General features: G+C 42.5%; 1 protein-coding gene across 1 annotated transcript; it reads left to right on the forward strand.

Annotated features, from left to right (window-relative positions):
* The first annotated feature begins 263 nt into the window (after positions 1-263).
* Positions 264-14,017, forward strand: MED11 (mediator complex subunit 11). Its single transcript, XM_040327403.1, has 4 exons — positions 264-352; positions 9,265-9,404; positions 12,668-12,798; positions 13,393-14,017. Exons 2-4 carry the CDS (start codon positions 9,320-9,322, stop codon positions 13,531-13,533), a joined length of 357 nt encoding a protein of 118 aa, XP_040183337.1. The 5' UTR covers positions 264-352; positions 9,265-9,319; the 3' UTR covers positions 13,534-14,017.
* Positions 14,018-14,460: the final 443 nt, after the last annotated feature.

Genomic DNA, 14,460 nt, shown 5'->3' on the forward strand with positions numbered 1-14,460 from the left:
TTACATGATTCCACCAGCTTGCCGTAGTTGCCGAGCTGCAGCTGGTCTCTCCTTGTCAGCAGACGTAAGATTTGCTCTTTCCAGTGCCCTTCCATATCACGTGACCTGCAGCGGCCGGGCGCCGCCATGTTGCTACACCCATAAATAGGCTGTGGATTCAGCTGAACGCCGTCTGCGCTTATATTAACCTCCACGGACAAAATTTGACCTCGTCCGCGAGTTGCACAGAAAGCACTCGGGTGGGTAGGGTCAGGAGAGGCAAAAATACAACGTTATTGTTATTCATATCTAAGAGGAAACGGAAGTGTCAGCCGGAAGTGCCGGTGTAGTGTTAGCGGCTGCTATTGAGAAGGTATGCTGTGTATTAATACAGACGTGATCTGTCTGTGTTGGGCTAATGCATAGTTGCATAACCTGTGGGCCTTCAGCTGTTGCTGAACTACAATTCCCATCACGCCTCTGGGAGTCATGCTTGTAACTATCAGCCTTGCAATGTCTCCTGGGACTTGTAGTTCTGCAACAGCTGGAGGGCCACAGCAGATGGGGCACCCATAGGCTAATGGAATAAGCACTTTGTATTCCTAATTTTTTTTCCCCTGACTTCTCTGTTTTTTATCACTGCCTCTCTTTTTCACCCTGTCTCTGCTTTCCTCTGTACATGCAAGTTCATGTATTTGTTGTAAAGTAGTCCTTCATCCAGGACATGATCTCTTCTTCTAAGTTGGTTCCTTTCCCTTTTCTTTACTACAGAGCTGAGACACATTTTAATATTATTATCTTTAAAGTACAGTGCAGCAGCACTTTCTATGTTCCCACCTAGGTGACTATAGCGTATGCACCCTAGGGTGACCACATTTCCAAACTACCATTTAGGAGCCGATGTGTGGCTGTGTCCGTTTCATTCCGGGACACTGTATTGTCCTGGAATGAAGGTGCCCGGGACAGACCTGCAAAATCCAGGACACATGGTCACCCTAATGTACCCCCTTCTGCCTGCTGGGATTTCCTCATCACACGTTCCTAGGAGACAGGTTTACTGATGTTGCGTGTGTGTGCGCGCACGCGCCATAAGATTGTAAAATATACCCAGATATGGCACTGCTCTCTGTCAGTTATCTGGGACCTGGAAGAGTGTGGCAGTGCATGCACACAAACGTGGTTGGGTTCTGCTGTCTCCCAGATACCAAAAATTTGCGGCGTCTGTATACATGCGCCAGAACTCCCGACACGTGCCCTGATGTGCCACTTGGCCTTGCCAGGTCCCAGATACCTGTCGTAGATCTGCGCACATCCCATATTTGTGTCAGGGAGGGTAACAAAGAGGGGTGACGGTCCGCTGTTATGAATTTCACTAAGACTTGAGCAGCTGTTCATGCCACCAATCGGCTTCTAGCTTTCATTTTCAATGCTTAAAGCGGTATTAAACCTTAAAGCAATCCATTATTCTATTGCAGCTTACCAATTCTTAGATGCAATGGCTGTATTAGTTTTTCCTTTTTTAGGCTTTCTTTTTTTTATTGTCATACTCTAAAGCCCTGTACACACGATTGGATATCTGATGGAATCTGATCGGATGGATTTTTTCGTCGGATACCCGATGAAGCTGACTTTCATCAGTCTTGCCTACACACCATCAGTCAAAAATCAGACCGTATCCAAACGCAGTTACGTAAAACACTACGTGCTGAGAAAAATGGAAGTTCAACGCTTCCGAGCATGCGTCGACTTCTGAGCATGCATGGATTTTTGACCGATGGACTTCCACACAGACGATCGTTTTTTTATCCATAGTAAAATTTAAAAAAAAAAATTTTTTATTATTTTTTTTTTTTTTACCGATGGAAAACAAACCGCTGGGGCCCACACACGATGGGTTTGTCCGATGAAAACGGACTGATGGACCGTTTTCAGACAAACCGATCGTGTGTACAGGGCTTCAGCCTACCTATCCCACCACACCTTCAGTGTCACTCACAATTCTACTTCCTCCTCTCCACTTCATTTCTATGTTGGGGTCACCCAATCTTCTGTTCTTGGACCTCTCCTATTCTCAATCTACACCTCCTCCCTGGGTCAGCTGATTGCCTCCCATGGCTTCCAATACCATCTCTATGCTGAGGACACCCAAATCTATCTCTCTACCCCTTGGCTCACAACATCAGTCTCCTCCCGCATCGCTAACTTACTAACAGACATATCAGCCTGGATGTCACACCACTTCCTCAAGCTCAATCTACCCAAAACTGAGCTCATAATATCCCCCCATGTACCCCTTCCCCCTGACTTTTCTCTGTTAAAGGGGTTGTAAAGGTTTGTTTTTTAATTTTCTAAATGGGTTCCTTCAAGCTAGTGCATTGTTGGTTCACTTACCTTTTCCTTCCATTTACCTTATACATGTTTTTTTTTTCTTTGTCTGAATTGCTCACTTCCTGTTTCTCCTCAGTAAGCTTGCCCCCATCATCCGAGCTGTTCTGGCTGGGGGTTAGTCAGCCAGAACAGCTAACTGAGGAGGAACAGGAAGTGAGAAATTCAGACAAAGAAAAAAAAAACATGTAGAAGGGAAATCGAAGGAAAAGGTAAGTGAACCAACAACTAGCTTAAAGGAACCTATTTAGAAAATAAAACGCAAACCTTTACAACCCTTTTAAGATCAATTGCACAACCATTAACCTGTCCCTGCATGTCAGGGTGCTAAGGGTAGTCCTGGACTCTGAACGTCCTCTTGGCCCCACATCCATTCACTGTCCAAAGCTTGCCACCTCAACCTCCGCAACATCTCCAAAATACGTCCCTTCCTAACCAATGACCTCACAAAGCTTCTAATTCACTCCCTGGTCATCTTTCATCCAGACTACTCCATCCTCATTAGTTTACCTTTAGATAGGCAATTCCCCCTTTAGTCCACCATGAATGCTGCTGCCAGACTCAGTCACCTTACAAACCGTTCAGTGTCTGCTACCTCGCTCTGCCAATCCCTCCACTGGCTTCCCCTTGCCCAATAAATAAAATCCAAAATATTAACAACTTACAAAGCCATCCACAACTCTGCCCCCAGCTACATTACTAGCCTAGTCCCAAAATACCAACCTTATGGTCCTCTTCGTTCCTCCCAAGACCTCCTGCTCTCTAGTTTCCCTTGTCATCTCTTCTTGTGCTAGCCTCCATGACTTCTCCCGAGCCTCTCCCATCCTTTGGAATCTCCTACCCCAATCTGTTTGACTATCTCCTACTCTGTCCATTTTTAGGCGATCCCTAAAAACTTCTCTTCAGGGAAGCCTATACTGCCTCCACCTAACTGTACAGTAAAACCTTGGTTTGAGAGCATTTTTGCAAGACAAGCAAAATCTTTCAATAAATGTTGACTTGATATAAGAGTAGCGTCATGTCACAACTGAGTGTAAAAGAGAAGAGCAGCGCCTCTAAGTGTAGTGATATGGTTACATTTAATGAAGGTACAACATTTAGCAACTTGCATGGTTGATTAAAAGAGGCAAATCTAAGTATGCAGGCAAAGAACAAAGAAAAATGTTTGGACAGCCGCACTCCAGGAAAAAAATTCCTTTAGTTGCCTTTATTAGTAAAATAGGATAAAAAGCACTACAAGCCACAGCAACAAAATAGGCCACCCAGCTGATGCATTTTGCATTAGTGCTTAGTGCTATGACTAAGTACTAGTGTGAAACGCGTCAGCTGGGTGTCCTATTTTCTTGCTGTGGCTTGTAGTGTTTTATCCTATTTTACTAATACAGGCAACTAAAGGAATTTTTTCCTGGAGTGCGGCTGTCCAAACATTTTTCTTCGCTATACGCATTGCCAGCACCCTTGGTCTCTGAGAGGAGGTTGGTCACCAAAGCACATCCAACCGGTGCGGTTACTTCCCTTTCCCCAAGTATGCAGGCATCTGGGGTAAAGCTGTCCACATAGACAGACCTCCTCCACTGTTATCAACATCATCCCTGTCACACTGCGCTCCACAAGCGTTTCAAGCCTTTTTTTCAGATCGCTCTACTGCAGGTCACGATTGCAGACTGCCAGCGGTGAGAGCCTGCAGTGTGGAGGACGGTCTTGTGGACAGCTTTACCCTGGATGCCTGCATACTTGGATGTGCTTCTTTTATTCATAAACCATGTGAGTTGCTAAATGTTGTACCGTCATTAAATGTAACCATATTGCTACACTTGGAGGCGCCTCTCCTCTCTTTTATACTCTGTAGCTCCTGGATTTTCCTTCTAATCCCCTTGTGGAGGCTTCCATTGGTGGATGGACGTTCTATGGTTACACATCCTATCACATGGCTATAATCTTTTTATATGAACTATAAACTGAAGGACCTATGAATAAATGGTTGAGGAACGAATCATCTTGAGTTTTCATGATTTCTTATGGGAACATTTGCTTTGATATAAGAGTGCTTTGGATTACAAGCATGTTTCTGGAACTAATTATGCTTGGAATCCAAGGTTTTACTGTACTTTTGTTTTCTCCATCAGCTGATCCTGCACAGTTATTGCCTTTTTTGTATCACTGGAGGAATCTGCTCCCCTGATTTCTCCTGTATTGAAACTGTACTGTCTGCCGTCATGTTGTAAAGCGCTGCACAAACTGCTGGCGTTGTCTAAATCCTGTATTATTATTATAATAATAATAATAATAATAATAATCTGGTGATCCAGCCAGTCATTTTAGTTTTTCAAAAGAACAAGCTCTCTTTTAGATGTATTGGTTCACCGGGATGGGACAACCCATTTACCACTGACAACAGTGCTTACAATGACCAGCTTTTATTTATGTAAAACCTTTATCACAAAAGGGGGAAAAATAGCTGTTTGCTGTAACTGAAGATAAATTATTAGCTGGAGTTCAGTTTCAATGTGTTATGCCTCGTACACACGATTGAAATTTCCGATGGAAAAAGTTAGACAGACTTTTTCCAGCGGAAATTCCGACCGTGTGTATGCCCAGCTGAGTTTTCCATCGGATATTCCTAGGAATTCAGTTGGAGTTTGCATAAAGAACATATTCTCTTTTCCTCCGATGGCATTCTGATGTGAGTTTGGTCAGGCTAAAGCCTGATCGTTTGTACAGGGCATTAGTGTTTCATTGTGTTAGTGTATTTAAACCTGCTAGTACTTTTAACCCTCCCCCAGACTGACAGTGCTGCTGTCCAAAGGTGCCCCCTGTGTTCCTTTATCCAAAGTGGTGGCACTCTAATATAGGAGGTGTTACTGGCCAGATTACCAGGTAAAAACAGAGGGGGAAAAAGCCTAAAGGAAAACTAATACAGCCACCACATCTGACTGGTAAGATGCTCTTTTTAGTATTTTTACCAGAAGCGGCAGTCTGCAGGTAATGGGACACATGCCATTACATGTAAATATTGCTTTTGCTGTAGCCCCCCCAAAAATACCTAATTTCAGCTTTCGGGCGCTTTCATACAGGCGTTGAAAATAGGCGGTTGGGTCGATTTTCTAACACTTCCCGAACACCTATCAATGCCACTCAAAATTGCTATAATAGGGAGTGGATGGAAGTGTTCACACTGCAGCATTTGCGTTGCGGTTTGGCAAAAATAATGCTGTCTGTGAAGTTTGGCAGGTGTTCACAACTGCCTCCATTCACTTCTATTGAAACATGCAACGTGATTGGTTACAGGGACGTTCATGGTCCCAGCAACCAATGACTGCAAAGTGGGATGTGGCACTGTACACGGACAGTCCGGACAGGATCGTCATTCAGGCCGCCATTTAATGACGGCTGTGCTACAACATTCGCGTAAACCAATCAAAGCTTATTGGGACTTCTGTACATATTGGCCTAAATGTATGAAGAAATTTGATTATATTGGATGTGTTTTATAGCAGAAAGTTAAGATTTTTTTTTTTTTTCTTTCTCTTTTTTTTTCAATTTTTTTGTTTTGTTTATAGCACAAAAAAGAAAAAGTGGCAGTGGTGTTCAAATGTCACCAAAAGGAAGCTCTTTGGGGGGGGGGGGGGGGGGGGGGCTGTTCTATGGTGAGCTGTAAAATGTTGGATTTTTTTTTTTTCATCAATTTCTGTCTTGGAGATGGTAGTTTCCAGGGCAGACAGAGGGTGGATCTACCTGGCAAAGAGACTAATAACACGAAATACCTGACAGGGTTCTAATCCTCTCCTACTATATCCTTCAGTAGGTCAGAAGGAATTTAAAATTACATATATTAATGTGTGGTTAAAAATAAAAAAATGTACATACAGTTGCAATAAAAAGTATGTGAACCCTTTTGGAATGATATGTATTTCTGCACAAATTGGTCATAAAATGTGATCTGATCTTCATCTAAGTCGCAACAATAGACTATGGGCCAAATCCTCAAAAGAGATACGCAGGCGGAACTGCTGTTCAGCCTGCGTATCCCTGTGCCTATCTTTGGAACTGATCCACAGAAGGATTTTTCCAAAGATAGGCAGAAGATCTGACATCTGTAAGACACTTACACTGTCAGATCTTAAGATGCAGTACCGCATCCGCCGCTGGGGGCATTTCGAGTCGAAATGCCGCTTTGCGTATGCAAATGAGTACTTGGGCAGATCCACAAAGCTTTTTAGCTTTGTGTTTTCTGCGTAAGTTACGTTTTGCATGCGTAAAATTAGGGATGATTTTACAAGGTGTAAACTGTTTACACCTTGTAAAAACATACCTTTTTTTTCGATCGCCGCTATTTTTTTTAAATTTCACATTTTTATTTTTCGCCGCATAACTTTTTTTTTACCCGACGCAACTTTATTGTCCCGTCACAATCCAAGCGCAGCGTAACGTAATTTCGCGCGATGCACGTCGGGAAAAATGACGTCACACACATGCGCAGAACGTCCGGTGCGTGAGCGCGCCTCATATAAATTGTCATCGCCCCCTGGATGAGAAGACCGCCTTGCGACGGAGGCACTTAAGTTACACAGCCGAAAAGTTACACAGCCGAAAATTTCTAGGTAAGTGCTTTATAGATCGGGCACTTAGGTAGAAATTTTCCGCCAGTGTAACTTAACTGCTAAAAGTTAAGTTAGGCAGGTTTTTTGTGGATTTGCCCCAGTCTGCTTAAACTAATAACACACAAAGAATTAAATGTTACCATGTTTTTAATGAACACACCATGTAAACATTCACAGTGCAGATGGAAAAAGTATGTGAACCATTGGATTTAATAACTGGTTGAACCTTCTTTGGCAGCAATAACTTCAACCAAACGTTTCCTGTAGTTGCAGATCAGACGTGCACAACGGTCAGGAGTAATTCTTGACCATTCCTCTTTACAGAACTGTTTCAGTTCAGAAATATACTTGGGATGTCTGGTGTGAATTGCTTTCTTGAGGTCATGCCACAGCATCTCAATCGGGTTGAGGTCAGGACTCTGACTGGGCCACTCCAGAAGGCGTATTTTCTTCTGTTTAAGCCATTCTGTTGTTGATTTACTTCTATGCTTTGGGTCATTGTCCTGTTGCAACACACATCTTCTGTTTAGCTGCAGCTGGTTGACAGATGGCCTTAAGTTCTCCTGCAAAATGTCTTGATAAACTTGGTAATTAATTTTTCCTTTGACAGCAATCCGCCCAGGCCCTGACGCAGCAAAGCAGCCCCAAACCATGATGCCCCCACCACTATACTTCACAGTTGGGATGATGTTTTGATGTTGGTGTGCTGTGCCATTTTTTCTTCACACATAGGTGTAGATTCAGTAACAACTGCGCTTTTTTTTACGTAGGCGCAGGGCACCGTTTTTGCCCTGCGCCCCCGCAAATTTTCTGCGCTACCCGCGATTCACAGAGCAGTATCTCCGTAAATTGCGTGGGCGCTCAGGCATGATCCCGTAGGGGGCGGGAATCATTTAAATTAGGCGTGCCGAGCGTAGAGCGCATGCTCCGTCGGGGAAACTTTCCCGACGTGCATTGCGGTAAATGACGTCGCAAGGACGTCATTTGCTTCAAAGTGAACGTGAATGGCATCCAGCGCCATTCACGATTCACTTACGCAAACTACGTAAATTTTAAATTTCGCGACGCGGGAACGACGGGTATACGTAACATTGGCTGCCCCTGCTATTAGCAGGGGCAGCCAATGTTACCGTACATGAGGCATCATTCACATCAGGCAATGCTTCTTGTGAAAAGCAAACCCATAACTGGTGTGTGTTTTTTATAGGGCAGGGCAGGGCAGCTGTAGCCAACACCTCTCATCTCATTGATTGGACTCCAGTTGGCTGACACCTCACTCCAATTGGCTCTTGGAGATGTCATTAGTCTAGGGGTTCACATACTTTTTACACCTGCACTGTGAATGTTTACATGATGTGTTCAATAAAAACATGGTAACATTTAATTCTTTGTGTGTTATTAGTTTTAAGCAGACTGTGATTGTCTATTGTTGTGACTTGGATGAAGATCAGATCACATTTTATGACAAATTTGTGCAGAAATTCATATCATTCCAAAGGGTTCACATACTTTTTATTGCAACTGTATGTTATCATTTTTTTATTTTTAATATGCATGCAAAGTGTGTGTGTGCTTTTTTTTTTTTTTTTTTTTTTTTTCGATTTATTGTTTCGATTAATTGGATAATGGCCTTAAAAAAAATAATAAAATTGCATTTTTTTTTGGGCCAATTTGTTGTTGGGCAGATTGTGTTTTGTAAATTGCTGCAAAAACACATTACATGCTTTTCTGCAGCTTCTCCATTGAGGTGTATTGAACCAAAAAAACAAAATGGCACCTTTTTGCGTTAAAAAGTCCTTGCCCTTTCCAAATACGCAGCAGCTGAGAAATCATGGATGTGAATGTGTCCCATAGGAAAACATGTAAATGAACTGTAGCGTGTTTCTGCAAAAAACAGAGGTGTGCCCCCGGCCTGAGATGTTTGGAAACCTAATGGGGTTAAAAAAAAAAAATAAGTACAAAAAGAGCAAATAATCGCTACTGTAAGGGGTTCATTTTTTTTACTGTGGGACAGTGAAAGTAATATTTACAGTAGCGATTTGCTTTTTTGTACTATAAAGGGCTAATTTTTTGTTTTTTAACCCCATTGTTACTGGCCGATTAATCGATTATGAAAATTGTAATCGATTCATTTCATAATCGATTAGTTGTCAATTAATCGATTAGTTGTTTCGGCCCTAATTAGTAACTCCCTTTTAGTATACAGTACAATAGGAATGTCTAACTGTGGCATGATTTACTGTCCAGCAGAATTTGAATGGTGAAAATAAAAATAATCAAATTTTTCTATTCAATACAGGATTGGTTATTTCTGCCTGTGCATTGAGAGGCTCAGCTGAAGGTTTCTTGTATTCATGGCCACGTATAGCTTGGCTAATGAGAGGCTCCGTGTCTTGGAGGAAATTGAGAAGGAGATTGCTGCTGTCTTGCTTAACGCAGGTAACTGTTTATCGGTGTTCAGCTAAGGGTTATCAATGGGACCATTTACTCATTCATACGGGGGGGGCTTGTTAGAGGGGGGGCTTCCAGATTCTGATATGGCACCCCAATGACCACCAGTGCCCACTGCCCCCACTTATAACTTGTCTTTGTAGTAAGGAGCACTGGAAGGGCAATGCAAGTCAAACAAATACAAAAGATTTCCACTGACACCTGCCATAGTGCTATGTGCTGGGTGTTCAGTGTGCCCTTTTTTAAGGAGGGATGGGCTCCCTGTTTTTAACACATACTGTTAGACAGGTTAATTGGTTGTCTGCGAGCTGGTCGGTAAGTAGGCTGGGTTATTTCCTGGGCATTCCCCAGGCCTTTGTTAATAATTCCTTCCAGGCTCACCTGTCCCTTATCTATCCATTGTAAATGCATGTGCTTACATTGTGGAGATCCTCAATAGTTGGCGTTGGGACTACAGAAAACCGTGTGTCTTGGCGGGGCCTGTATTTGCAAATGTGTGCAGACTAAACCCCTGTTCTTAACGCATATTGTTAGACGGGTCAATTCGGTTGGCAAGTTTTTAGCTTGGAAATCTTTTGTATATGTTTGACTTGTAAAGAAGAGACTATTGTCCCCATCACCCCCTCTATGCTGAGGGATTGTGGTCTGGTATGGTTCAGAGAGAGAGAGAGAGAAAGAGAGTGACGTCACTGCTAACAACATGGCTGGTGATGGTGCCCTAAATGTAAAATAAAATTGTGTAGCTGCCCCTTTTAAAAAAATGAAGAAAAATTACTTATGAACTTAAAATAACAACAAATAAAGGTGTTGACACTTACCATAATCAAACATTAGGTGAACAAGCGATATTACACGTGCTGAATATTTCAGTTCTTAGTGCAGCTGGTCTACTGCAAAATCATGTGAAAAAATGTGTGTTAACCACTTCCCGACGGCCATACGACTATATACGGCCACAGGGTGGTTCTACTTCTCTGGGGCGCCGTCAATTGACATCCGCCCCTTTCCGCGTTCCCCGCGCGCGCAGCGGGGAACTTCTGTGCTGGCCGTGTCCCTTGGACACAGCCAATCACAGATCACTGTGAACGGCCAATCGGAGTGGCCGTTTGCTAGGCGTTCTGTGCGGCCAATGAGAGATGATCTCATATGTTTACATATGAGATCATTTCTCATTGCCGGCTCTCAGACAGCGGTGCTGTCAGGGAGAGAGGAGACCGATCTGTGTCTCTTGTACATAGAGACACAGATCGGTCACCTCCCCCAGTCACCCCCCTTCCCCCACAGTTAGAACACTATATAGGGAATAACATTAAAACCCCTTCCTCACCCCCTAGTGTTAACCCCTTCCCTGCCACTACACATTTATACAGTAACCACTTCCGGACCGCCTCCTGCACATATACGTCGGCAGAATGGCACGGCTGGGCACAAGCACGTGTATATATATACGTCCTGTACTTGTACCCAGCCGTGGGTCGCGGGCGCGCGCCCGCGGCGTGCTCCCGCGACCCGGTCCGAAGCTGCGGGTCCCGCGGACCCGATCGCCGCTCGAGTGCGGCGATCGGTCCCCGGAGCTGAAGAACGGGGAGAGCCGTGTGTAAACACGGTTTCCCCGTGCTTCACTGTGGCGGCGTATCGATCGCGTCATCCCCTTTATAGGGGAGACACGATCGATGACGTCACACCTACAGCCACACCCCCCTACAGTTGTAAACACTCACACAGTGAACCCCAACTCCTACAGCGCCCCCTGTGGTTAACTCCTAAACTGCAACTGTCATTTTCACAATAAAGAATGCAATTTAAATGCATTTTTTGCTGTGAAAATGACAATGGTCCCAAAAATGTGTCAAAATTGTCCGAAGTGTTCGCCATAATGTCGCAGTCACGAAAAAAATCGCTGATCGCCGCCATTAGTAGTAAAAAAAATAAAAATAAAAATGCAATAAAACTATCCCCTATTTTGTAAACGCTATCAATTTTGCGCAAACCAACCGATAAACTATTATTGCGATTTTTTTTTTTTTTTTTTTTGGGGGATATTTATTATAGTAAAAAATATTGAATTTTTTTCAAAATTGTCGCTCTATTTTTGTTTATAGCGCAAAAAATAAAAACCGCAGATGTGATCAAATACCACCAAAAGAAAGCTCTATTTGTGGGGGAAAAAAGGACGCCAATTTTGTTTGGGAGCCACGTCGCACGACCGCGCAATTGTCTGTTAAAGCGACGCAGTCCCGAACTGTAAAAACACCTTGGGTGCCAGCATATTGGTCCGGGGCTTAAGTGGGTAATTAGTGCATATTTATAGCACTGATTGCAGTATAAATGTGAATGGTGCCAAAAATGTGTCAAAAGTGTCCGATGTGTCCGCCATAATGTTGCAGTCGCAATAAAAATCGCAGATCGCCGCCATTACTAGTAAAAAATTAAATAAAAAAAAAATAATAAAAAATAATAATTCTGTCCCTTATTGTGTAGGCGCTATAACTTTTGCGCAAACCAGTCGCTTATTGCGATTTTTTTTTTTTTTTTTTTTACTAAAAATATGTAGAATACGTATCCGCCTAGACTGAGGATTAAAAAAAAAATTGAGCTATTTATTATAGCAACAAGTAAAAATGTATTTATTTTTTTCAAAATCGTCGCTCTATTTTTGTTTATAGCGCAAAAAATAAAAACCGCATAGGTGATCAAATACCACCAAAAGAAAGCTCTATTTGTGGGGGAAAAAAGGACGCCAATTTTGTTTGGGAGCCACGTCGCACGACCGCGCAATTGTCAGTTAAAGCGACGCAGTGCCGAATCTCAAAAAGTCCTCTGGGCAGGAAGGGGGTTTAAGTGCCCAGTAAGGAAGTGGTTAAATACAGTGCAAGTTGGTGTTTTTTTTAAAAAATTTTTGCAGTATTTAAAATTTTATTTTTTGTGAACTGCATGTACTTGACTTAAAATACTGCAGAAGTTATTTTAACGCAAATTTAAAATCTGTCAGGTTCCAGCCATGCAGCATGCCTTGTCTTATGTTATTTTTTTTCTTCAGAACACACACCAACTCAGCCTTATTTTGTTTAGTAAAAGTACACAATAATGCACTGAGCTGGTGTCTGCTGAAAAGAAGGGGGGGGGGGGGACGTGGCTAATATCCACAGACAAGACAGATTCATTCTGATTTTGTGTCAATTAGGTTGAATTATTTAAGACTAAACCGCTGCATTAAATAATATATATAATATATATTTTTTTCCTTGCAGGAAATGTAATTTTGGAACTTTCCAAAGAAAAACCAAATGAGCGTCTTCTAGACAGACAGGCCACTCAGTTCACGGCTTCAATGCAGAAGGTGGAATCTGAGCTTTCAGGACAGATCCGTTATCTTACACAGGTACAACGTTTAGGGGGAAGAGCAAGAAACAAGAGGAAGCAGTAGCTGCCTATACACTAAGGCTGCATTCACATTGTAACGCCGCGTATGCGGCGTATTTTGCCACGATTTGTTTCACTTTTTTTTTTCACAAATTATTTCCATTGCTGTCTATGCCCGAACGCCAATGCCACCTGGGGAAAAAAAGGGTCCGGGACTTGTTTTCAGGCGGCAGGCATACGGCGTTCGGCGTTAGATGTGAACCATCTCATAGACGGCAATGGAAATTCGCCCCTCCAGCGTATCGAGCGTCACGCTTCAGGCGTTTTGTCGCCTAGGTGTGAATGCAGCCTAATATATCAGTGGGCTGAAGCAGAATTGTGTTCTGTTGCATAATGAAAATTAGATAGAAAATACTTTAATCCGGTGGCTGGGTTTGGGCAGCACAAACATGTTTAGCATGATTATTTAAATGCTGTATAAAGGATGTATGTGAAAGCGGTGTAGTTCATGGTACAGCAGGAATGTATTGTTTTCACATTATATGACATACTGTATGTTGACCAGTAATTGTTACAACTTCAATTTTCATATTTTTTTTTTTTTCTTGCGCAGGTAGCCACAGGGCAGCCACACGAAGGCTCCAGTTACAGTGCACGCAAAGATGGCACAATGGCTCTTAACAGAATCGATTATGCTCGGGTGAAGCTGGCAGAACTGTGCCGAACATGTGAACAGATGCTAGAACAACCTTAACCTGACTGTTGAAATGTATTTTTAATAAATGGACTTTTCATAATGTATTCTTGATCAGAGATACCTGGAAAGTGTCAGAAGTTTGCCTTCGGAGGAGAATATCTGCAAATCTTTACTCTCAAGAATAGACTTTCGTTTGTTTGTTTTTTTACAAATGCATCATTGTAGAGATTTTTTTTTTTCCTCTTCAAATACACAGGGGGTATGGATTAGTACAGAATATATACCAAATCGGGTTTTCAATCTTTCACTCACATTCATTTAGTTGCTGATCTGTAAACTCCAGGCCAGTCTGTTGCAGTGCGTTTAATGTATGTATAATATATTGCGTGTTAATGTGCAATGCGGTAATGCATCCCATTCAAATTTCATTGGACTGCCAATGCACCACAAAAGTAGGATCTGCAACCTGCAGCACACCATGTGGTATATCACACCACACATGCTCAAGTGCATTTGGGATCTATTCAAAATAAACAGCACTTTTTTTTTTTGTTTTTTTTTTGTAAGTGTATTTTGTGCGTGTACTCGAGAGAGGAGCCGGACTGCAGGAGTTGGGAGTAGGCAGGCCTCCCCCAGAGGCAATCTGCCGCCTTTCTCCATGCCCTGGGTGGCAATGGCGGGTGTGTGAGGGGGGTCCTCCCACACAGCCCACCCTAAAAAAAAAAAAAACAGCACTGCAACATAGAAATGTGTGAACAGTTTACCGGAATGTGATGGTGTTAACAAGCACTAAGAGGGGAAGATTATTTTATGTTTACATTTTTTGATAGTTACATTATTTGAAATGCCAATACATTTGAGTGATAAGCCTGTAGTAAACATTTTTGGTATATTTTGATTTGGAAACTTTTTACAAAAAAAAAATGCTTAGCTGTTTCTTCATAGTTTTTAGAGCCTTGTGGACAATTAAGTTTATTTCCTTTT

Source organism: Rana temporaria, chromosome 1, assembly GCF_905171775.1.
Source record: "Rana temporaria chromosome 1, aRanTem1.1, whole genome shotgun sequence".
Lineage (NCBI taxonomy): Eukaryota > Metazoa > Chordata > Amphibia > Anura > Ranidae > Rana > Rana temporaria.